This window comes from Elaeis guineensis, chromosome 12, assembly GCF_000442705.2.
Source record: "Elaeis guineensis isolate ETL-2024a chromosome 12, EG11, whole genome shotgun sequence".
Taxonomy (NCBI): domain Eukaryota; kingdom Viridiplantae; phylum Streptophyta; class Magnoliopsida; order Arecales; family Arecaceae; genus Elaeis; species Elaeis guineensis.
Window position 1 is genome coordinate 5,513,209 of NC_026004.2, and position 24,275 is coordinate 5,537,483.

Consider the following 24,275-nt stretch of genomic DNA (forward strand, 5'->3'; position numbering starts at 1 on the left):
CATAAAGCATGTATATGCATGTAAAAGTCTAATTGCTTCTAATCTAGCAATAGGTGCTAAGGTCTTATCAAAATCAATTCTCTCTTCTTGATTATAACCCTTTGCAAACAATCTTGCTTTATTCCTAATTACATTTCCATGCTCATCCAATTTATTCCTATATACCTATTTTGTGCCAATTACTGGATAATTTTTAGGTCTTGATACTAAAGTCTATACATTATTTCTTTTGAATTAATTAAGTTTCTCTTGCATTGTATTTATCCAATTATAATCTTTTTCAGCTTCATCTATGATTTTAGGTTCAAAATGAGAAATAAATACAAAATGATTGTATGCATCTTTAAGTGAAGAATGAGTTCTTACTCGTTATGTAGGATCACCAATGATTAATTCTTTGGGGTGATTGTGATCACACCTCCATTCTTTGGGCAGATTATTAGTACCTTGAAGTTGTTCTTATTGTTCTTCACCTTCATCTTCTTGTTTGTTTTCATGTTCTTCTTCATTTTGAATTGTTGAGTCTTTTAGGTGAGCTCCTTCATCCCTTCTATAAGAAGATCTGCATCATCAATACCTTCACTCTTCCTTGAAGGAAGATCATTAGTCTCATAAAAAATAACATGTATTGACTCCTCTACTACTAAAGTATTTTTGTTGAAAACTCTAAAAGCTTTACTGAAAGAAGAGTAACTAAGAAAAATAGCTTCATCCAATTTTGTATCAAAATTTTCTAATCTCTTTTTATCATTGTTCAAAACAAAACATTGGCAACCAAAAATATGAAAGAATGCAATGTTTGGTTTTCTTCCTTTCTAAAGCTCATAAGGTGTTTTCTTTAGAATTGGTCTAATTAAAGCATGGTTTAAAATATAACATGCCGTGTTAATTACTTCCGTCCAAAAGTATCTTGGGAGGTTGCTTTCACATAGCATGGTACGTACCATTTCTTCAAGGATTCTATTTTTCTTTCTACTATTCTATTTTGTTGGGATGTCCTAGGTGCTGAAAAGTTGTGGTCAATGTCTTTTTTATCACAAAACTTTTCAAAATCTTGATTTTCAAATTTGGTTTCATGATCACTTCGAATATTTTGAATTGAAAATTTTTTTTTATTAGTAATTTTTCGATAAAATTTTGAGAACACATGAAAAGTTTCATCCTTATGTGTCAAAAAGAAAACCCATGTAAAACGAGAGAAATTATCAATAATTACAATCCTATATCATTTTTCACCTAAACTAATAGTTCTAGTGGGTCCAAATAAATTCATGTGCAATAATTCTAATGGCCTAGAAGTTGAAATAATATTTTTAGATTTGAATAAGATTTTTATTTTTTACCTAGTTGGCATACATCACAAATTCTATCATTTTTAAAATTTAATTTAGGTAAACCGATAACCAATTTCTTTTTAATAAGATTTGAAAGTGAATGCATGCTAATATGTGCAAGCCTACGATGCCAAAGCCAACTAGTTTCATTAATTTTGACATTCAAGACTACTAGGCATTGAATGTTTATCTTGGAAAGATCATTGAAATTTACCATATAAATATTACCATGTCTATGCCCAACAAATTTAATGCCTTCATCATTGGGACTAGTTACTATGCATAATGAAGATTCAAAAATAACTTTATACCCTTTGTCACAGAATTGACTAATGCTTAATAGATTATATTTCAAACTATTTACTAATAAAATATTTTTAATATACTTTGAGGGTGTGATACCAATGTTACCTATACCGATGATCTTTCCTTTGCTATTATCTCCAAAGATGACCATCCCTCCATCTTTTGCATCAAGTGTGATGAATTGAGATTCATCATCGATCATGTATCTTGAGCACCCGCTATCAAAATACTATTTTTGATTTGTTCCTTGAGATGCCAGACACATCTACATACAAAAATCAAATTTTGACTTTAGGTACCCAAGTTTTCTTGGGTCCTTTTTGGTTAGTCACAATGGTTCCTTTTGGAACCCATATTTTCTTCACATTAGAATTTTCAGATTTGCTAGAGAAATATGTATAGGATTTGTGTCATACTTTACCACATCTAAAGCAAGTAATATTTGAAAACTAGTTGCTTGATGAGTTCATAAAGATATTTTTCAGAAATTTTTATTTCTTTAAAGGGTTATAGCCGAGACTGGCTTTATCATAAACGGTCTTTTGATTATCAAGTATCATTTGAAGTTTATTTGAACTTAGAGTGAACTTTTCTACCATAGTTTTTAACTTAGCAATTTCATTTTTCAAGTTCAAATTTTTTTGTGTCAAGATCAATTTTTTATTTGAAATAATCTCATTTTCTTTTAGTAAAGATTGATTTTTTGATTTCAATTCTTTGTTCTTTACTCCTAACTTCTTTAGATCATCAACTAGATCATAAAATACTTCTTGAAGTTCTTCAAAAGTAAAGTCATTAGAAGTTTCAGCGTTTACCTCATTTTTATGTGCCATAAGGCACAAGTTGGCTTGTTTATGTGAATCTTCTTCTTCGGAGCTTGACTCATCACTATCACTCCATATAGCCACCATAGCCTTTTTCTTGTACTTCTTGAGGCCCTTCTTAGGTTGTGGACATTAGGATCTAAAGTGCCTCGGCTTCTTACATTCATAATAAATAAGGGGCTGCTCCTTATCCTTCTCCTTGCTATACTCCTCTTTTGTATGTGGCATCTTCCTCATCCCTTATTTTTTTTCTTCAAAAATCTTTTAAACTTTCTAGTGATGAGGGCTATTTCTTCATCTTGCTCTTCATTTTCTGTTTCATCGGATTTCTCATCGAGTTGAGCAGTGGATTTGAGGATGATTGTCCTCTTCTTCTTGACATCTTCTTCTTGATGTTGTTTCATGCTTAGCTCGTGTGTCATTAGCGATCCTAGAAGTTCCTCGAAGGATAAAACATTCAGATTTTTGGCTTCTTGGATTGCGGTCACTTTGGCCTCCCAAGTCCTTGGTAAAGACCTAAGAATTTTTTTCACTAGATTGCTATTAGAATAAGACTTATCAAGACTTTTTGGATCATTAATAATATCCGTAAAATGAATAAATATTTCAGTTATTGATTCATCATGCTCCATTTTAAAGAGTTCATATTTGTGCACAAGCATGTTAATTTTTGATTCCTTAACTTGATTAGTGCCTTCATGTGTTACTTCTAACCTATCCCATATTTTCTTAGCCGACATGCATATTGAAATATGATTAAATTCATTAGCATCTAAAGCACAATATAAAATATTCATGGCTTTAGTATTGAGTTGAGCCATTTTCTTGTTAATTTCATCTCATTCTCTTTCGGATTTGGTTGATTCTACACCATCAATTATCTTAGTGGGTGTGTGGTCTATTAACTATGATACTCTACATATCATAGTTAAGTGCTTGAATAAAAATTTTCATCCAAGCTTTCCAATAGGTATAGTTTGACCCATTGAAAAGTAGAGGTCGGTTTGTAGATTGCCCCTCGGCTAGTGAAGCTTCAACTTGAGTTGCCATAGATCTTTAGCTCTTTGATGGTTAAATCAAAGTAGGACTTGAGCATCGAGCTCTGATACCACTTGTTGCACAGCTATGCAACCTAAGAGGGGGAGGTGAATTGAGTTTTTGAAATTTTAAAGTTAATTTAAAACCACAAGGATTAAGTAATAATAAGCAAGTTATATGTAGTAAGTGATTTAAGCAAAATGTAGAAATGAGATGCAAGAATGTAAGAAAATAAAAAAATTTAGATAGAGAGCAAGTAAGCACACCACAAACAATCAATGTTTATAGTAGTTCGGTGCCAATCTTAAACCTACATCCACTCTCCAAGCTCCTACTTGAGAATTTAAATCTACTAAAATGTATTCAACAAGAATACAACGTCGGTACCTCTGACTCTAGCTATCCCAAACTAGAACACTTATTTTCTGGGTACAAGCCAACTCAATACAATCCGATTCAAGGTTCGGATCAACCTATCCAAGTTTTGGAACCCTTCCAAAACTAAAGATCAAGACAGAAACATAGTATAAGAGTTAATGAGAAAGAAATATAAGTTTAGCTCCTTTAATGAGTAAATAAAACTTTAAGTACACTTTACACAACAAGGAGGAAGCTTTTCTGATTTTTCTCAAGATTGTTGAAGACTTGAATGAGCTCTTGAGGGGTTGGTGAACTTGAAATAAAAGCTTCTTTTGCTTGAAGAGGGCTTTTTGCTTAGGGCTGAAATGAATGCTTAAATCTCTTTTCTTTTTTTCTCCTTTAAGTGTCTTTATATCTTTAATAGATGCTGGAGAAAAATCTGGACAGGTTTAGAGCCGTTGGAGAGCTTTAAATGAGCATTAAATATGGCCAAAACATGCTTAAAACTAATTGTTACGGAGATTTTCTATCACGAGGGTCGATCTCTGTGGCGCAGGACAAAAAATGATTGTTCTGTATCTTTAGCTTGCTCAGACAACAGAGGTCAACCCCTGGGCATAGGGGTCGACCTTAGGATCGTCTCCTTTGGGTGTGCCAGTCAAAAATAGCATGCCGTTCAGCTCTTTTTGACAGGGGTCGATCTAGGAATTGATCATTTTCTTTAAACTTGATTTTCTCTCAAAATATACATCCAAAAAATATGAAATTGCCTCCAATAGATCACAAATCTTCTGTTCTTTCTCTTGAGGCTTTCGAATCAGAATTTGATAAAATGACGATTTTACCTCTGAAATACAATAAATCTTTTTTCAAGTCAAAATCATTAGTAACCCCTTCAAATATTTTATAATCATCAAAATCAATTCATGGAGCAACATCTACTTCTTCCCAGCAGTAGATATTAGATTCTGCATGCCTCTATCATGTATGTTGCAGAGAAGAGCATTTTGACTCTCTGAAGAACAGTGAGGACATTGTATATCTGCTAGATGGATCGAGCTATGCGATCAGAGGTATCGGGATGGTCAGCTGGAGGACACATGATGGTGCAGTGAGGAGATTGGGGGAGGTCCGATACATACTCGATTTCAGACAAAATCTTATCTTACTTAGCAGACTGGATTCAAGAGGCTACAGGATGATAGCTAGTGGAGGAATCCTAAGTGTGCTACACGGCGATAGGATTGTGCGAGGAGCCCAGTGCGAGGAGTAGCTTCGGGAGCCAGGAGGAGCCCAGAGCGAGGTGGAGCTCCAGATAGAGGTGGATCGGGCATGAGACAGGAGACTCGGGAGGATGAGAGGCGACATCGCAAAGTGAGATTTCTATTACTGCAGGATGATGCCCCGAGCAGGTCTCAGGTCAGGAGGAGCATAGCATGCGACGAAGATGGGATCGAGCGGCTTGGCTCGACTCCCATGTTTGCCCATCCATGATCAGCAAGCGATTGCCCCAGGGCATGGGGGCGAGGAGATCCAGAAGCTTTCGGAGTTAGGAGGAGACCGAATATCGAGTCAAAGTGGAGATTGTTAGAATTTGACGTCTCAAGATTCAGTCCACATTGAGCCCACAGCATGGTCCGTGGTGAAAAATGGAGTCCAACGAGACCAAGATCACCTCAAATGAAGCCGGGATGGAGGAGATACGAGCTTTTAAAGTCGGCATGAGACCCGAGACGGTGGAGGACCACCGGCGGCCGGCGGTGGGCCGGTAGAGCAGTGGCGGCGCGGTCGTAGGCGGCGGAGCGCGGCCCAGGTGGGGCCAACGCACGGGGCGCATGGCTTAGGCGCGCGGCCCAGCCCACGTGCGGGCGCGGCTCGGGCCCAGGCGCCCGACGCCTGGCGCGGGCGCGGTCCTGGCCGGCGCGTGCCGGCCGGCCCAGGCCCAGGCGCTATGTCTGGGCCTGTACCCCGATCCATCGTGGATCGAGCCATCCATGGCGGACCGCGTGGACCGCTTGGGCATTTTCCAGGCATTTCGTATGGTCTACGGTACTATTCCATGGATCGATTGTGATCGAACGACCCAGGGACATCCCGGTCTTGATCCAATTGCTTGAGGCTTGATCTGGTGTTTGTTTGGGCTTGATTAGGATTCCTAATCCTAATCTAACCCTTGTTTAAGGCCTATAAAGGCCCGAGAACAGTGAATTGTGTGTGTGTGGTTCGATTTTCTGCTGTGGATGCGGGAAGGCTTCATGCGGAAAATGAATTAGAACCCGAGAAGAAGAGTGAGGCGCGAGGTCGCTGAGAGAGAAGGAGCAGGAGACTCTTGGACAGCGGATGCCGGTCGCTTCAGAGGTTCAAGAGGGTTTTCCAAGAGCGAGAGCTTTTGTGAGGGAGAACTTTAGGAGAGAGAAATTAGATTTATGAAAGTTAAGGAAGAGATCTCCTCTTGTAAATTTTTTTTTCATAGTGAAGTTTGCATGCCCCATGGAGGAGAGTCCTTTTGTGGCCGATTCACATATTTTGATTATTTTTATTTTATTTTATTTTTCTTTCTGCTGCATCATGTGGTACTGAAAAGGTCCTGAAAGATGAAGTCCTGGTCAGACATCCAATAAATAATAACGGGGAAAAACTCTTGCACCGCCAACGTGCATAAGCACACACAGAATCAAACTTACAGTGCGAAGAAACAATAACAAAATTAGTATTAACAATAATAACAGGGAAAAAGCTTTCGACTTCCAACATGCATGCTTTACCACAATTTTAGATATATGCATTCAGGCATAATTTAACGCACAAATTCTAGCTTCCTCTTCCTGCAGAGACCATAACTTCAAAAATACGGCAGAATCACTTCTTGGGTAAACTGAAAGCTGCTCATTCCAGACGGTAAGAAACTGGGTAAAGCTTAGTTGGGGCAAACTGAGGATCATCCACTATAGCCTTGAGATCTCCTTCCAGATCTAGCAAATAAGCCTTTAAAAACGCAGTCATAATCCCCCCAGTAGTCTTCCTCATGATCTCTCTACAGTTAGTCCCATTCTTGCACACACACTTGGTAATCTTGGGAGCAGTATCATTTAACATATCCAGATGACCATAGTCCGTGACCACAATATGGTAGCATGGTGGCTTGCACTCATTGTAGAACTCCTTATGGTTAACTCCATCTGGTGCACAAGGAGGGAAAAGTATATTTTTTTGTTCCGATCCCAGCCCGGTCCCCATCACCAAGACCGGGATCTCTAGTTCAAAGGAGGAGGGCTTGTAGGTGAGGATTTTAGGAGGGATTTGGCAACACTTGCTAGGTCCAGCCACAGGGTCGATACCCATTAGTAGAGAGAATTTTAGCTTGGTTTCCGCATGGCCAAGTGCCAGAGAGAAGGCTGCATGGCCACCTCTGCTGTGTCCGGCTAGAGCAAGCTTGTCAAGGTTGGGTTCGACTCCGGTGGGGAGCACGGATTGGAGCCCAGCAGGTAGCCAGTTGGTGACGGCAGCTGCCGAGGTGATGTCTTCTTCGGAGTAAGGTGATAGGACGATGGACTGAGAAACAACAGACAAAACAACTCTTAGAAGAGACTTCCCAAGTCTGATATATAGGTGTACTTGAGATATTTCATAAATTAATTTCCACATGCATGAACTAGAAAAATCTCAAACGGCTCTCTTTCTTACTCTCTGTAAAAAGATCTTTTTTATTTAAAAATAAGCCAAAAAAAAAAAAAAAAAAAGAAGAGAAGAAAATCACACCTGTCCACTCGCATTCTTAATATCTAACATCCATTGTTTCACTGCTGTTTCTAGTCCTTGAGACATAGGCATGCTTTTGCATAATATTGATCTCCCGTTTAAATCAAACTTAGAATTTTTTTTACGATAGATCATGGACTAATTATGAAATGGCAATTGAAATCAAGGACCGCGAAGTAAAGATTCCGAGTCAATAGGAATTAAATGTGAAATTAGCTAGAGACAGTGAATCTAGGGGGAACCAACAATTTCTGTTATGAATTAAAAAGAAAAATAAAAAACTGCACATGGACGTCTTCTGTCTAAAAATTTGCAGCAACGGTGAGAATTTGAAGGCTGTACATATATACCTGTGGTGCAACCACAATGAATCCATGAGAGGCAACATGTTGCAGGAGCTGGGTATAGTATGTGTTAGAGAGAAGGTAACCCTGGATGAAGAGAACAACCGTGTAGGTCCCGGCAACCTTAGGAGAGACTACCAGAATATCCTTTGGTGGAGAGGATTCATCACCTTGCTTCACTGGGATCGTATCCACATATAGCTTCCCGTAATCAAATACTGAGACAGCCGTTGCTGACGGCTTGTTAATAATCTCGGAGGCCATCTTTCTCTCTCTCTCTCGCTCTGGAGCACGGGACTTGATGTCGTGGGAGGAGGAATGCAGCCAATTTATAGAAGAGGGAGTGCTCAAGTCCAGGAATCGGCAATTCAAACTTCCCCAACTGCGTTCAAAGCGGATGCTTGGAGCTCGTTTCCTCTTGAGTTGGACTAGTTTTCCTGTAGACTGGTATAATCACGTTGTTGAAAACGCGGGTGCAACTTCTGGGATACGCGTAGTAAGCGCATGTAGTGCCCAGTGCTCGGTAAAAATTATCTGTGCTAATTTATTTGCATGATTACCTATCACAGCACTGCGTAATTTTTTTTTTTTGTTTTGGATGGAACAGCACTGCGTAATTTACCCTGTTGATGTGTTAGTTGAGGATTAATGGTGCAGTACACGGTCTCCTATATATCTTTAGCATTTTCCTTTTTAATATTATCCGTAATCACCAAAACTTTCAATGGGATTTGCCATTTATGGTTCATAACCTAGTTTCCACATCCATTTTTCAACCACCATTCTTTTCTCTATCTTATCTGGTTTAAATAAATCGATGAATTTTAATTGGTCCCTCTAAATAAATGGTGTCGTGCTGCGGTTAGGATATTTCCCAGTTCAAACATGAATAGAAGGAAATCAGTCTTCCAATCATAGCCATCCACATGTACAAGATAATTAATTGTGATTAACCAAGTACCATGCGATGCACAGGCAGCACATTTCATGATACTAAGTATGGCCCATCTAATCGCAGCAGCCATGCAATAGAAAGAGATCAAGTTTGGATCCTCGACGATGCGTCCTTTGCACCATAGAGGATTATGATTTTTAGCTCTCCTATCTTGGAAATGGGCTATCCAACCAATTAATCCCTTGCCACAAGAAATTTCATAACCCGTTCCTATCTGCGTTTCCCACACGCCATTTTCTTCATTTGTTATTTGGTTAGAAGAAACCATTGCACTGCTACTTGCGTGGAGGAGAGGCCAACCTAATTTGGTCCGTAGGATTGGGAGAATCCGAGAGAGGCATTTCCATTCATGTTGCATTGTTGACAGCTGGTGGCCAACATGTGGAAAGCGAGTTTTTTTTTTCTCTCTCCACTGGTGGTGCACATCCTTTATTGACCGAAAGCAACGTTACAGCAGTGAAGGATGGTGGTTGCTCCCTTTGCGCCAAAGAATGATTCATCTTTCTTCTTGCGACTCCACCGTTGAAGACAAAAATTTTTTGGATTGACTCAATCAATATGCTGTAGATAAAATTAATGAAAATATGTCATATTAATATTTTGAATTTAAGAAATTTTTAACCAGCTCAATACGTGGCTGTTTAATTTTATAACCACATCAAAATGTTCCATTTAATCATTCAACACTGCTGAATGCTGTTGTGGCACCTTTTTATTGGTTTTGTATATAGCACGTGGTAGACAAGTCTATTCAAGAATTTCTTTTTGAATGCTGCTTGTCCAACAAAACGATCATATTTTATAAATCAAAATTATAGCTCTGGCATTTTTTAAATGGTCATGTGCATATAATGATGTCTTTTTTTTTAATTCTCTTTGAATAATCTAAAAATCTAATGAGCAGAAGTTCCAAAACCTAAGATGCTAGTCTTCGCTGCTCTTCTTCTGAAAGAATTGAAACCTCGATCCTATCAAACAAAAATGTCTGATGATATTTTTCTTGTAAGTGATTGGTTTAATTTTGCTGCATTGAGATCAGCTGCAAAAGCAAACTTAGCGAAAACGTTTAGTATGCTTATCTCCACATTTATTGGGACTGGTGCTTAAAAATCAGGCCAGTTGACGAGCTTGACCTGTAGAACCTCAACCAAGTACTAAACGAAGACCAAAAAATGTTAAAAACACAAAACACCGGTCAAACCAGTTTGAGCCGCGTGACTCAAGAATTAAGGGTCGTTCTTCCGCGGGTAAGATTGAAAATAGATTCGGACCGGCTCGACTGTGGGTCGGATACTTCAGATTAGGCCTGAATATAATCAAATCAGATTTGGGTTAAGATATAGAGTCTGCTTTATTTTCGGGACGGGTTCCGGCCTATCATTGGCTCGGTCCAGGCCCAACTTGAGTCCGAGCCCGATTGCTAGCCTGATTTTAGTCCAACATTTAGGCCCAAGTCAAGATCTAAATGTTAAAGATGGCTAAGCTTAACCACCTAATTTAAATTAGACTTGGCACTAGGTTTGACACATGAGCTTGAAATGACACCGACACCGCAGTTCTTCGTCTTCAAATTTGGGCAAACTGTCGCCGCTTTTGTCCTAGCCCTTCGGTCTCCCTCCAGTCTCCCCCATCACCGCCTTCGCTCTAGCTCTCATCTATCTGCCACCGCCTTCATCTATACGCCATTTTTCGATCTTCCCCATCTCGCCTTCGTTCGTCTGCCATCGCAGATTCATCTCCAGTCTCCCCTATCGTCGCCTTCGGTCTCCCTCCAGTCTCCCCCATCGCCGCCTTCAGTCTCCCCCATCACCGTCTTCGCCTTAGCCCTCATCTGTCTGCCGCCGTCTTCGTCTATCCGCCATCTCTCGATCTTCCCCATCTCGCCTTTGTCCATCCGTTGCGGCGAATTCATCTCCAGTGGGTTTGGTGGTGGCGCTGGGGGATGCGTTGGGGAGGAGGGTTTTGTGTCCTGTGCCGACCGTCGTCGATGTGGAGGAGCCACTAATGATCCCAAACTTCTTCAAAGATCTAAAGGCATTGGGGTGGAATCCGGTGAGGTGAGAGTTCCGATGGCATCAATCGCGAGATCGAGGAGGTGGGGGAGGAGGTCAAGGAGGCGGGGGAGGAGGCGATGTCGGAAAGGTGGGAGGTGATAAGGGTGGGCTCGAGTTGGCTCAATTGGGCTTGGACCAGGTTCGGGCCTGTTTTCTCCTAAAATAATCATGCCTAAGCTCGGCTTGAAGCCTAAAAATTCTTTTCGAGCCCGGCTCAGGTAGAGGTACGGCCCGGTCCAACCCGATCCAATTTCTGTCCTATTTGCGGGTAAAAGATTTACTTAGAAAATTATATTTTTCTGGATAAATATTTTTCAGACACCATTTAGATAGAAAAATAATTTATCCATATTCTTTTATGTATTAAAAAATGTTTGAAAATCTATAACCCATGTTCTTTTGTACTATTATTTTTCTAGATATGTTGCTATCATCTATTTATATTTTTCATAATATCTTTTATTATATAAATATTATTATATATTATATTATATTAATATTTTATAATAGTATAATATAATATAATATATAATATTATTATATATAATAATAAAGTATAATATAATATAATATATTAATATATACTATTATATATAAAACATATTATATTATTATTATAGTATTTTATAAATATATATAAAATAATATAATATATTGTTATATTATTATATCATAATATATTATTATATAATATAATATATTACATTATATTAATATATATAATATATAAAAATATATTATATTGTTATATTATTATAATATATTATATAATTATTATATTTTATTATTATATATTATATCATTATAATATATTATCATATAATATAGTAGTATATTATATTATTATATTATTATTTATAATATTATGGTATAAAATATTAATATATTATATTATTTTATTGTTATACATTAATATAATATAATATATTATATTATATAATATTATTATATATAATAATATAAAATAATATATTATAAATATTAATATATAATATATTATAGTGTATTATAATATATTATACTTTATTATTATATTATTATAATATTATATAAACATGTGATATAATATAATTTATTATTATATATTATTTTATTTTATTATAACATATTATATTATATTGTTATATTATTATATTATAATATCAAATATTAGCATATTATATTATTTTATTGTTATACATTATGATAATATAATATATTACATTACAATATTATATTAATATCTTATATTAATAAAATATAATATATAATATATTATTATATTAATAATATAGTATAATATATTATATTATTATAGTATCTTATATAAATATTATATTATATTATTATATAGTTAAGGATATATTAGGAATGAATTAAATGGTTTACTTTTTCGATTGATAGAAAAATGATTTAGCTACCTCTTAGATGGGTAAATTTTTTTTTTTTCATTTTATGGATAAATGCTACCTATAGGAAACTAACTTATTCATCTCAAAAATCGTGAGAACATAGGTAAGTTGATCAATGAGAAAGTTGATCAACTTTTTTATGATATTTATCCACAAAAGAACAGACTCTAAAAAAGATGGGTGACAAAAAATCCAGAGCGACTCCGATCCATTGGCTCTAAGTCTTGACAGTCCAATTTGCATCAGGCGTGTCCCCTCCACTGTCAAGTATTACATCCACATCATCCCTTTACTGCTCCCATCGCCTTGAAGCTTTAAAGCATTCTCTTTTACTCCAACCAAGGTTTTAAATTTTGTGAGACAAGATTATTTTGATTTTTTCATGATGAACTTCTGTCCCATCCTGTTTCGATATTTGGGATAGATGATATTCCAAGTTATCTTAATCAGGGCATTGAGATACTAGCGAGACAGTTCTGCTATGATATATAGGACGATATCTTGAGAACCTAAATCTTAGCTCCAACTACTTCATCTTCAATTCCTCCCTTCCCCATATCTCTCCATGCTAACCAAGTTTTCACAGGTGTTATGACATGGAATGGTATTGTAACGTAAGGAAACTCATCAATCCAAGATTAAATCGTGGCTAAACAACCAAGCCCGGCCTTATCTACTTGAATAGCTTAGACTAGAACAACAATCTCAAAACACGCCTGCCTTAATTAACTCTAATCATTGCGGCTAAATCATATAAGAGATCCATGGTTCAATCCAAAATTTCAAGAACTAGCAAATGCTTATGAGCTAACGTGCACCCTCACGATGCATGCACGTGGCCTCGTGGAGATTGATGTTAGTTTAATATATATTCACCAATTCTAGAGTTTCGTCAGCCACCAGCATGGATTCCTATTGTGATAATTCGGCCCAATTGGGCCCAAAACCAGCTCACAAAGCCCACTAAGCCCATTAAACAAAAAAAAAAAAAAAGAAAAAGAAAGAAAAACAGAGCAGGAAGACTCCCGATCGGAGTCTTCCTCTTCTCCGATCAAGAATCGGAGTCCTAGGGCCATTGAAAGACCCTAGGACGAGCTCTATAAGAACCCTTCCCCTCTCCTCTATGGGTAGACCCTTCAGTCGCCGCCGATTGCCGGAGATTTTTCTCCGATTTTTCCGTTTGAAGCCGCGACCCCTCGATCTGTGCTCGCCGCGATTTCTCGTCGGAAACCTCACCGAAGTCGAAGGTAAGCCCCGGCCCTCCTTCCTCTCTTCCTTCCCCTCCTTCTCATGGCTTCGTGCACCCTCGCCGGCCGTCGGGTTCGTCGAAAAATCCACAAAGATCCAAGATCATGTTTTGCTCTGTTCGGCCGAGCCATCTCCCTCCCTTTTCCGGCCACCAGCGCCGCCGTCCATGGCGCCGCACCCCAGGTTTGGACCCCCAACCCTCTACCTATCTTCTCCGAAGGTCATGGCCGCCGGTGATCGGCCAATGACCAGAGAAAATTCAAGGAAAGGGGCGGTCCCCTGTTTTTTCATTTTTTTTCTAATTTCCCACTGGCCGATCCTCGCCGCCGGCCATCTCCGGCTCCATCGCCGTCGGTCGTCGCTGTCGGACCACCGGTCGTGCCGCCACAGCCCGCCGGACCACGGGCAACGTCCTTCTAGTCCTCCCCTGTTCCGGCCAAAGAAGGCTACGGGGAAAAAAAAAAAAAGAAAAAGAAAAAGAAAAGGAAAAAGAAAAAGAAAAAGAAAAAGGAAAAAAAGAAAAAGAAAAGAAAAGAAAATACAAAATAAAAAAAAATACATAAAAAAAGAGAAAAATTTCCTCTCTCCCCTCTTTCTCCCTCTTTCTCTCTCTTCTCTCTCTTTCTCTCTTCATTTTCTCTCTCTAGATTTTTTTCCTATTTTCTCTCTCTAGACCTTTTATCTCTTTTTATGGATTTCGTCTTTCTAGGGTCATTCTCTCTCTTATTGCATCACAGACCCTAGGGTAAACTTGAGATAAAAATATGATGATCTGAGACTGCTCCGAAATTCGTGCAGTAGATCGGATTCTGATCCGATTCTTTTTCGAAATTGATAAAATCAATCATGGTCAATCTATATTAAGTCACCTTGATATGATCTCTGATGATCTCAATCATGATTGTCACTTTTAAAGGATACGAAGATTCTCTCTCCACTTTCTCTCTCTACTTTCTCTCTCATGATCGACTTTCTCTCTCTAAAAAAAGATCTATGAATCCTGTATCGAGTCATGCCTTCATCTTTTAGAAGCTTATATTGACTCTATCAAGATGATCTGAAGTTGCTTTGATATTCGTGCTGTATGTCAACCTCATCTGATCGTATCAAAGATCTTTCAAATTTATTATTAAAGAACCCTATTGATTGATCTTGACTTTAATTCGATCTGTGCCTCACGATTTCTTGATCAAGTCACTTGAATCTGACCCTCAGATCAGAGATCCTGAATTTGCCCTGGTATCTGGATGGTTCGACACATCCGGACAACAGTCCTCTTTCCTTATGATTTAATCTTGTTATATTTATGGAATAGAATTTGATAATGATTTGAATATTTTAAATAGGATTAGCTGATTCTTCTAACGAAGTCTAAAGATCTAAGATGAAAGAGGTAAGTAATGTTTATTTTTACTGAATTTATCTGGTAAATTATGAATTAAATAAATTTATGCATGCTTGCGATTGTAATTATTTATTAAAATAATTGTTGAAAATTATTTATGATGAAAGTTAATTGTAGAAAATTATTTATGATTGAAGTTATTTGTGGAGCAATTATTATGATGATATATGATCTCAAAGAACGTTATAATTGATTTGACTCGAATATCAATTAATTTTATTATTCTTGAAAATAATATATGAATTGGAAGACAATATGAAATTGACAATCTGACTGTGTTGAGGACTCCGCCAATGGGGGCATATACGTTGGCAATTGACTGTCCTGAGGATTTATGTCGCCAGTGAGACCAGCGACATGTCGCCAGATAGACCAGCGACAAAACCGCCAGCTCGACCAGCGGTTCCAAAGGACTTGGCTGCCAGATGATTCGCAGCCCACCGCAAGCAGATACGCGGTATTATGACCCTGCCACAGGGATAATGTGGTCATAGTTATGGTTGGTAAGAAGAATTTAAGAAATTGATGAATTTAAGAAGAAAAGCATAATTGAAAATTATGATGAATTGACTTTTATATATGATTGACAGTATGATTATGATTTCATGAAATTACATATTGATTTGTTATGCATAGTATTATTTGCCTGATTATTCGGTTAAAGATATACACTGCTTACTGGGCTATTTAGCTCATGATAAGTTTTATGTTTTTCTTACAGATCCGAAAAATTAGCATGATGCGGGTTTTCGGTTGGGAAGAGCGATTAGAGATGGAGTTAACTCATTGATTTAGGATTCTCTCAGAATTGATTCAAGACCTTTAGTTTTGACTTTGTCAGACAGTTACTTTCTTTTGAACACTTAGTTTTGATTTGTTATTTGAACCAATGTTTGATTATTGAATAAAAAAAAAATTACTTAACTGTTTGTGAAGATATCATGATGAGATGCCTTGCATGCTTATGGAAAAAGTATTCTATAAGTATGCGGCGGTTGCCATGACCCTCGATTCACAATCTCGGGTCGGGGGCGTGACACCTATGATGCTGTGCTGTTTTCTGTCTAAAAAGGTGGTTCTTTTATGTCTCCTTTTTTTTTCGACATTTGTTTGTAGTGGGTTCTCTTCTCTTGTTAGCTTAGTCATGTTGGTGGTGTGGAATAAATCAGAGTTACATAAACTGCCATAGGATGCAAATACTAATTGTAGAATGGAGTCGGTTGTTATGCAAACACACACACACACACACACAAGGATTTTCCTCGTTTTTATAGCTTAAGCGAGAAATATTTGCTTGTTATTTGTCTTTAAGGCGAAGGTTTTGATTAGGGCTTTAGGGTTTCACCTAAGTCGTAAAACCCATTATGATATGACGTTTTCTCTGCATTCTATTTTTGAGCTTATATATTTATAAAGCATATCTAGTTTGAATTAGTTCCGACATTATATTGCATGACCTAGTTCAGTGTTTGCATCGCGGATATTCCTGGTTAACTTCCTGTAGAATCCAAGTATAAAGTGCCAAGATTTGCAATAGCTGAATTCATCAGTAATTTTATAATCCGTTAGGATTTTAAAGTTAAAAATATGGTCATCTGTGATTTTAAAATGTCAGGGTTTTAAATGTAAAAATTTGAAAAAAAAATTTAGTTGAAGTTTGAACTAATTTCGAGATGCGGAAGTCCGCTGCCCGTTTAAAATATGCAAAGAATTTTTTTCTGCAACCCTCATGCAAAATTAATGCGACATCTTATCATTTGGATTTGAAAAACTACTAACTTAACATGCAGTGTGACTAGGTCATCTGCAGCAGAGTTTTTTTGTTGATTCCATGATTTGATTACGTCAATTGCTTATATGATATTAATACTTGGACTTCATAATATTCCTGGTTGAGGTGGGGGGGGGGGGGAAAAAAAAACTTAACACGTGGATACACGCATGTAATTCTTATATGGACGTGTTTCCGCATAGAAACTTGTATGCGGACATATGTACTTCAGTCTAACAAAGGAATCGTGGGAGCGGAAGTCTTTGGGTATTGTATTGATCTGCGTCCCCGTGTTCGGCGGGCAGCTTGGCCATGAGTGCAGCCGCTCCGCGTCCTATCCCAATCGTCCGGCGGCGCCGCTGGATCTCCGGTGAACTCCTTCGCCCTTGCTGCTATCCTCCTCGCATGACGCGAACTTGAGAGAGGAGGATGGATATGCGGAGTGGTAGAATAGTTCAGCAGGATGACTGTTCGACGAAATGCTCGAGAGAGAGTAGTGCGAAGAAGTCACTGATCGCCCCATAAACAATAATGGGACATGTCTTGGATCAAGTTCCGCAGCAGTGGCGCCTTGGGTAAGTGATTCTTTAACGTGGGTATCGGTAGCAAGATACAAGAATAATACGGCAACGGAAAGCCTTTCTATTTTTTTAATTTCGGTGCTAGTTGAAGATGTTTGGAGTGTGTGGTTGATGATATATAGATCTTCTTGAAGCTTTCTCAAAATTTATTTCCTAAAATGTTTCCTTCTGTATAAAGTTTGCCAAGTGTTCTTGATGTGAATGAAACAATAGCAACTTTAAAATCAGTACACATATTACAATCTGAGTAAAAACACTTCAGTATAAACCTCATGAAAAGGTTCAGTCTAATTCTACTCAGCCTCATCAACATGCCCCTCATCCTCATCAGCCACTGCATCATACTCTGACACCAAATTATGTTAGCTTTGAAAGTGTGTTGGTTCACACACTTGAGCTCGATACTGCTATATGTTGGGGATAGAAGAGGCATCAAAGTTCTATAATCACTCTAATTGATATAATGGGAGAGAGCAGGAGAGGGTAGATGGAGTGTACACCAATGTAACTTCATCTCATTAGTTCTTCTTGCTTTATTGTATGATGAACCACTACATGACTTTGTATAATTACATAATGACTCTTGATGTATCTTTTACATGAATGTACTAGAACATTTAAGAGACAATTTTTAATACTTGCATAGTATTGTAAAAGACACCCTTTGGGAACACTAAAGATACATCATGAATACTATCATTAGATTGTGCATAGACTCTAGGAAACACCATGCAGAAACTTTAAGAGACATGACTACTTGGAAACTTTAAAGACATTCATAACTATTCATTTCATGGGTGTAGGTTGTATCTTTTGTGTGGAAGAATGATTGATCTTCATTCGCGGCATGAACAATTGGATTGCATTTTGCACAGCTTTTAAAGCAAGACATTTGCCTCATGATCTGTGCTGACGGATGAAAGGGAGAGGTTGGGGGGCTTTGAAAGCTGTGGATAACTCGATCCAACAGTTGACCTTGTGAAAGAAGATCAATCATTCTTTTGCATGAAGAATACAATCTGAACCCTCATTTCATTAGATGACTTAGCTCAAATGACTCTTGCCATGACATTGGACATACACTATTAATTTGTTGACTCTTTGACTATACCAGATAGGATGCCTTGTAAAATACCATGTACGTTGGCTCAACTGAAATGACTACTAAATTTGATTTAGTATCCAACAAATCATTCATTCATATGGCTCTCTACCCTTGTGAAATCATCTTGGTTCTTCTACTAGTGACAACAAGAACTCTTTCTCTACACTGTATTGCCTGGTCGAATCACTAGCATTGCCTTTAATTGGTATCTTGCCTAGCAAGCCTGCTGTCATTCCACCATTTTGTAAAACATTAAAATCATGTTTTGATCTTCTGAACCTTCGCATGGTTTCAAGTTTTTGTTCCACCTCCCTCATTGTGGGCCTTTCTTCCCCTTTCAATCTCAAGCACAATTCAGTAAGAGAAGCAACTGTTTCAATCTCTTCTTCTCCTCCCTCTTGGAAAATGTGGGGGTCTAAAATGTCAGAGAGATGATTCTCTCTTAATGAACAAATGAATTCCAAAGCCAGAGTTCCATCTTTATGTCTACTGTATGAAATTGGATCCTTCCCAGTTAACAACTCTAGGAGAATGACTCCAAAGCTATAGACATCACTTTTTTCTGTTAGTTGGCCTGTTTGGTAGTACTCAGGATCCAAGTAACCATATGTTCCTTGAATAGCTGTGGTTACACATGTTCGATTAAGAGGAATAGACCTTGAAGCACCAAAATCTGATATTTTTGCAGTGTAACTTTCATCAAGTAGTATGTTAGATGACTTGACATCTCTGTGATAAATTGATATTGAAGCCGCAGAGTGTAGATAGGACAGTGCACTTGCAATTTCAGCAGCAATCCTTAGACGATCTTGCAATGATAGAGGAGGCAAATGTTGGCTATCATGGAGATGGTTGTAAAGAGTTCCACCAGAGATAAATTCATATACTAACAAGGGGACTTTGGATTCTAGGCAACACCCAAAGAGCTTAACCACATTTCTATGATTGATTTGGGAAAGAATAACCATCTCATTTATAAATTGATCTAACTCAGTCTGATTTGCTATTTTTGACCTTTTGATAGCAACGACCCGTTGGTCTGATAGAATTCCTTTATAAACGGTGCCATGGCCTCCTTTACCAACAACACGAGTGCTATCAAAATTGTTGGTCGCTTTCTCTAGCTCTTCTAATTTGAAGATTTTCATCCTTTCAACAAGACTTTCGTCAGAAGAGACAAGCTGTTGTAATAACAAACCCCGGTTTTTGCAAAAGAACTTTTTCTTTCTTTTTTTCACATTTCTTTCCTTCAATTTACTCCAAATCAGAGCACTAGATCCAAGAAGAAGAAGAATGCCTACTCCAACACCTCCAGCTGTTAAAATAATTGTGCCTGCCAAGATATGTAAGAACTTATAATGACATATTGCGACATTTTGGATGGTAAACAATAGACAAATTAAGATCAGACAGGCAGGAGAAAGTAGGAAAGAATAAACAAATAAAGCTTCCATTAGTCATGGCCATGATGGAATTAGATCCTCTCAAGTTTGTGTGTCTACTCCATCCAGTCAAATTAGCCATCACCATCCATGTACATGGATCTCTTGTATTTCTAATGAATAATCAAACAGATGGTTTCCATTCTAGTTTTAACCATGTCTCATCAATCAGCCGACGTTGATAAGTAAGAATATCATGAATGAATGGCGGATGATTTAACTAGATAGAACTGGACTTAGATACAATTTAGATAATCCAAAATTGAGCACCATGTATATATTTGGATGTTGCTATATTTATTCTGCAACCTATAGTCATTGTTTCTATGTGGATCGGAGATTCAGGAAATATATATATTAATTCTTAGGTAGTTAGGTGTAGAAGAGAGAACACACCTAAAACAGATTTATCTCTGATGCAGCCTGCTTCTATCAGAGCATTTCCATGCGTGCCTTCTGGACAGTTGCAAGTATAGCTCCCGAGGGAATTGAGACAGGTTCCATAGCATGGATACTGCTCCGGAAGCCCACACTCGTTTATATCTACAAGAAAAACAGCTTTATGATAAGAAGAAGGCATGCTTTGAAGCAAAATTTAGAATTATGAGAAGTTGAGTCTCTCAGCAATAAATTGGTGATTTGGTGGGGGATTCATGACTCCCTCCACTTTCAGAGAGAGAGAGAGAGAGAGAGCTCGAGTCCACTCCAATTCCAATTGATTGATATCTTCAAGTCTCCTAGTTAAGTTTCTAAGGCAGAAGCTAGCAATTCAATGATGATCCAATCGGAAATTTCATCAATCTCTGATCTAGATTGGATGATCATCGATTCAGACGACAGAAATTAGGGAAAAAGAAAATTTAAAACTCATGATCAGTACCTTGGCATCCATTTGGGAGATAGGGATTGCCTTCATAGCCCACTGAACAGCTGCAATAATATCCAGGGCCGTTAGGAGAGTCAGTGCACTTGCTGTGGTCGCTAAGACAAAGGTAAGAAGTGGTGTTAAGCTTGGCTTTCTCACAGCTTGTGCCTCCTACAGCCCAGTCCAGTGCCACAGGCACCCCATTCTTATTTCTCTTGTAGAAGTCAAACGATATGATATCAGAGGCCATGAACTGGTACCATGTCTCATCTGCCAAGAAAGAATAGCTGCAAGGATACACCTGGTAGACGCTGGAGATATTGAGCCTGGGATCAATGACAGAATTATAGTAGACAAACCCCTTGGGAATGGAAGTCTGGCAGCAGCCCATGCCATTGCAAGAGCCGTTAATGATGCTGCTTATATCGCTGCATGTTGCCAAGCATCCACTGGCATAACTCTGTCCATTGGAGCTTAGTATGTAGGCGAGGGTGTTGCAGCCAATGGTGGTGAATTTGTTGCGAGTGTCGGAGAACTTGAAAGGGGTGCCCTTCAAGTCCATCAGGCGAGCTGTGTTGCCTGTGAAGTTGTTGTTGCTGTTGTTGTAGCACACCCAGCTGATGTACCAGTAGACATGTGCGAGGCCTTGTGGCAGCACGACATCGATTAGCTCAACGTTGCCACCTAAGAAAGGCTTCGAGTTGTTGCATGTGACCTCGAAACCTTCCATGAAGCACTTCGGGCCAATGCCGAAGGGGTATGGGATGGTGATATCCCCGCACTTATCTACGCAGCCTGGTAACGAAGTATTCGCTGATGCCACCGCTGCTGCTCCTAGCAGCAGCAGCAGATGTAGCTGGAGCAACAACACTGGAATGGATGCCATCCCGCTATTGCTGAAAGATTGCATATGATGGAAGATATCAGCTCTTTTTTCTGGGGTACATAAAAAGGGGAGGACTTAAAGGCATCTAAACCATGTGGAATTAGCAATTCTGAATCAACTGTCTGAGTCCCTGAAGCTTCCTTGGCCAACCAACCTGCCACTTGATTTCCTTCAGGGAAGATATGGTTGGAGGAAGATACCACCTCTTTAAACGCAGATACAGAGAAAAAAAAAATCCAGGGACGTGCTAGTTTTAGTTGTATTAATTCTAGACTGGCAAGTTTTTTTTTTAATTTTTGGAGGAGAGTTGACTTTTCTGGAGACATTTTCAGCGTGAGGCAAGCTTGGCTGGTGTTGCAGGTGTTGGAGTTGTTGACTTTCCTTGTTATCCAATTTTTGAGGAGAGCTGTTGGCCTTTTACTTTTTCATCGTGAAGAAAACTTGGCTGCTGTTGTACTTGTTTGAATTGACTGAATCCTTTTTAAGACCAAATGTTGATTGTTATGCGGTTTTGGTGATCATAGGACAGGCGTGAGTCTGGATGCTTCGTATTATAGATCTCTTCCACAGTTTTGTGTTCTTGTCCCACCTTAGCTGGGAGAAGCGAGAGAGACTACCAAAACCATATTCTGTTCAATTTGTAGCTCTGATTTCATTTTACCCACAAAAAAAAAAAAAAAAAAGGATGAAGCATTAGATTGGAATTTTTATTAGGAATACAAGGTTTTCTAAGTGCCAAAGTTGTTGCAGAAAATATTTTTTCTTGGAACGAACAAAATCAAATCCAAACCCCTTTACGAGGAGTAACGCCATGCCTAATGAGAACAGCTTCCAGAAAGTAAAAAACTGACTCGTTTCAGGCATGACCTCAGGTGCATAAAGCTTTTTTTTTTTTTTTTTCCTTTTAAAATTCATAAGTCAAACCATTAAGTTGTTGGGTAATGTTAGGTCTTCAACAACCATCGTGGATATATGGGGCCTCATATGTAAGATGTGGGTTAGGTTCAATATGCCACTATTTTTTTTTTTTGGTTGGGTGGGGGGACCATAATGCCTATTTTGCATCAATTGGTTTAACAAGAAACCTGATTTGATGTTCTTTTTTCAGTACATTTTTGGATTGTCCCCAGAGAAAGTGTTTCCTTCTAACATCGTGGATAGAATTATTAGTATCTTGAGTAATGTTGGATCTCTAGCATCCACATCGAAAGATCGAAGGAGCAACACTTAAACCTCTGGATTAGTTCCAACATTCAGCAAAAAATTTATGTCCATTGTAGGGTTCATGATTTCGATACATTTTGATATATTATTTGGATTAAGATTGCTTTTTCTAAAAGCATAGGTTAATAGTTATAATAGCATGACACTCCAGATGCAAATCTTGAATCTTGCAATGAACAAGACTCAACCTTGCAATGAATGTAATGTTTGCTTCATAGACCTTACCTGCATATGAATTTGGGAAGACTCTGCATCGAAACCCACTTTATTTTTATTCTTTTCTGAAATACAACAAATTTTTAAAGCAAAAACAGTCTATTTCGAGTCCTACTGAAGTCTCGCACCTATCGATCTCCTAACTATTATAAAAACCTCTTTAAATGTAAATTAACCTATAGTACACATTCGCATCCATTATTAATATGTGTTCATCAACTAAATTAAAATATGTGATTCATTTCCATTGGAATAGTGAAATGGTCCTCTGAAGTTCACAAGATGTGCTGTGTTCGTGAAAGAAATGAAAGAGACCTTTTTTCGCTGAAACAAAAGAATGATAAGATTTCTTATAAAACTCCCTATAAATCGAGGTTGAATTTTGATAACCTTATGACCTAATCAAAGAAAAAACACCTTTTTCCATGTTGAACTTATGACCATTGTACTCAAAAACAAGACAATAAAAAAAAAAAAAAAAAAAGAAAACATTGACTCGCATAGAGTTTTTAAATATACTGATCATTGGATTCCAACCTGCCGCCGTTGCAGCAGATGGCAATACTCTGTTGTTTGAACCTTATTGATGGAATCGACTTGTCCTATCCAGAGCTCATCATGTGTCCCCTGGATTATTCTTCACACTAACCAACCGAATATCGCTAAGTTGATAAAATGGCAGGGAAGCAGTGTCTTACCAGGTGACCGAGGCTTGTCGTGCCAACCCTTCTATCAAGTGAATAGCAAGATTTTGATCTCTGACAAGATCCTGGTTAAGATATCAGCTTACCTCTGCAATGCATATGAAAGCTTGACCCTTGCAATCTCCAGATCAACCAATACACGCTAACAGAATATGGGTCGATTTTTATAATTTTCTTTTACTTTCTTGAATAACATTTTAGTTAAAAATATCAGACATGGATAAAATGTGTAGTTGGTAATAGTTTTGTCTTATTGATCAATAGTATCTCCAAAATTTTGATGAGCACCAGCAAATTCCTTGGACAATAGGAGCAGCATATGAGGGCTGTCACCAAATACTATCTTGTGATCCTCAGATCATTATTTAAGGTCAGAAATCTTTTTTCTCTGAGAAAATAGAAGGGGTTACATCAACCCAGCCACCCAGCGGATGTGTAGGATTTGAACGCAGGCGGTTGGTGG

The 24,275-nt window shown here is 38.0% G+C and overlaps 2 protein-coding genes and 1 long non-coding RNA gene across 3 annotated transcripts; 1 reads left to right on the forward strand and 2 right to left on the reverse strand.

Annotated features, from left to right (window-relative positions):
* Positions 1-6,548: 6,548 nt before the first annotated feature.
* Positions 6,549-8,340, reverse strand: LOC105054855 (chlorophyllase-1). Its single transcript, XM_010936471.3, has 2 exons — positions 7,972-8,340; positions 6,549-7,414 (listed from the first exon to the last, which is right to left on the reverse strand). The coding sequence occupies exons 1-2, from the start codon at positions 8,227-8,229 to the stop codon at positions 6,749-6,751; spliced, it is 924 nt and encodes a 307-aa protein (XP_010934773.1). The 5' UTR covers positions 8,230-8,340; the 3' UTR covers positions 6,549-6,748.
* Positions 8,341-16,983: 8,643 nt separating this feature from the next.
* On the forward strand, positions 16,984-22,189 carry LOC114914684 (uncharacterized). Its single transcript, XR_003802222.2, has 2 exons — positions 16,984-17,364; positions 20,340-22,189. It is a non-coding gene; the product is annotated as an uncharacterized lncRNA (long non-coding RNA).
* Positions 18,558-21,692, reverse strand: LOC105054854 (putative wall-associated receptor kinase-like 16). Its single transcript, XM_019853922.3, has 3 exons — positions 20,798-21,692; positions 20,314-20,460; positions 18,558-19,808 (listed from the first exon to the last, which is right to left on the reverse strand). The coding sequence occupies exons 1-3, from the start codon at positions 21,690-21,692 to the stop codon at positions 18,595-18,597; spliced, it is 2,256 nt and encodes a 751-aa protein (XP_019709481.1). The 3' UTR covers positions 18,558-18,594.
* Positions 22,190-24,275: the final 2,086 nt, after the last annotated feature.

Coding starts and splice junctions, on each gene's coding strand:
- LOC105054855 (XM_010936471.3), bottom strand. CDS start 8,229: ATGGCCTCCGAGATTATTAACAAGCCGTCAGCAACGGCTGTCTCAGTA. Junction 7,415..7,971: donor TCATTGTGGTTGCACCACAG/GTATATATGTAC, acceptor GTTGTTTCTCAG/TCCATCGTCCTATCACCTTA.
- LOC105054854 (XM_019853922.3), bottom strand. CDS start 21,692: ATGCAATCTTTCAGCAATAGCGGGATGGCATCCATTCCAGTGTTGTTG. Junction 20,461..20,797: donor TCTCCCAAATGGATGCCAAG/GTACTGATCATG, acceptor TTTTTCTTGTAG/ATATAAACGAGTGTGGGCTT. Junction 19,809..20,313: donor CAGAGATAAATCTGTTTTAG/GTGTGTTCTCTC, acceptor ATATCTTGGCAG/GCACAATTATTTTAACAGCT.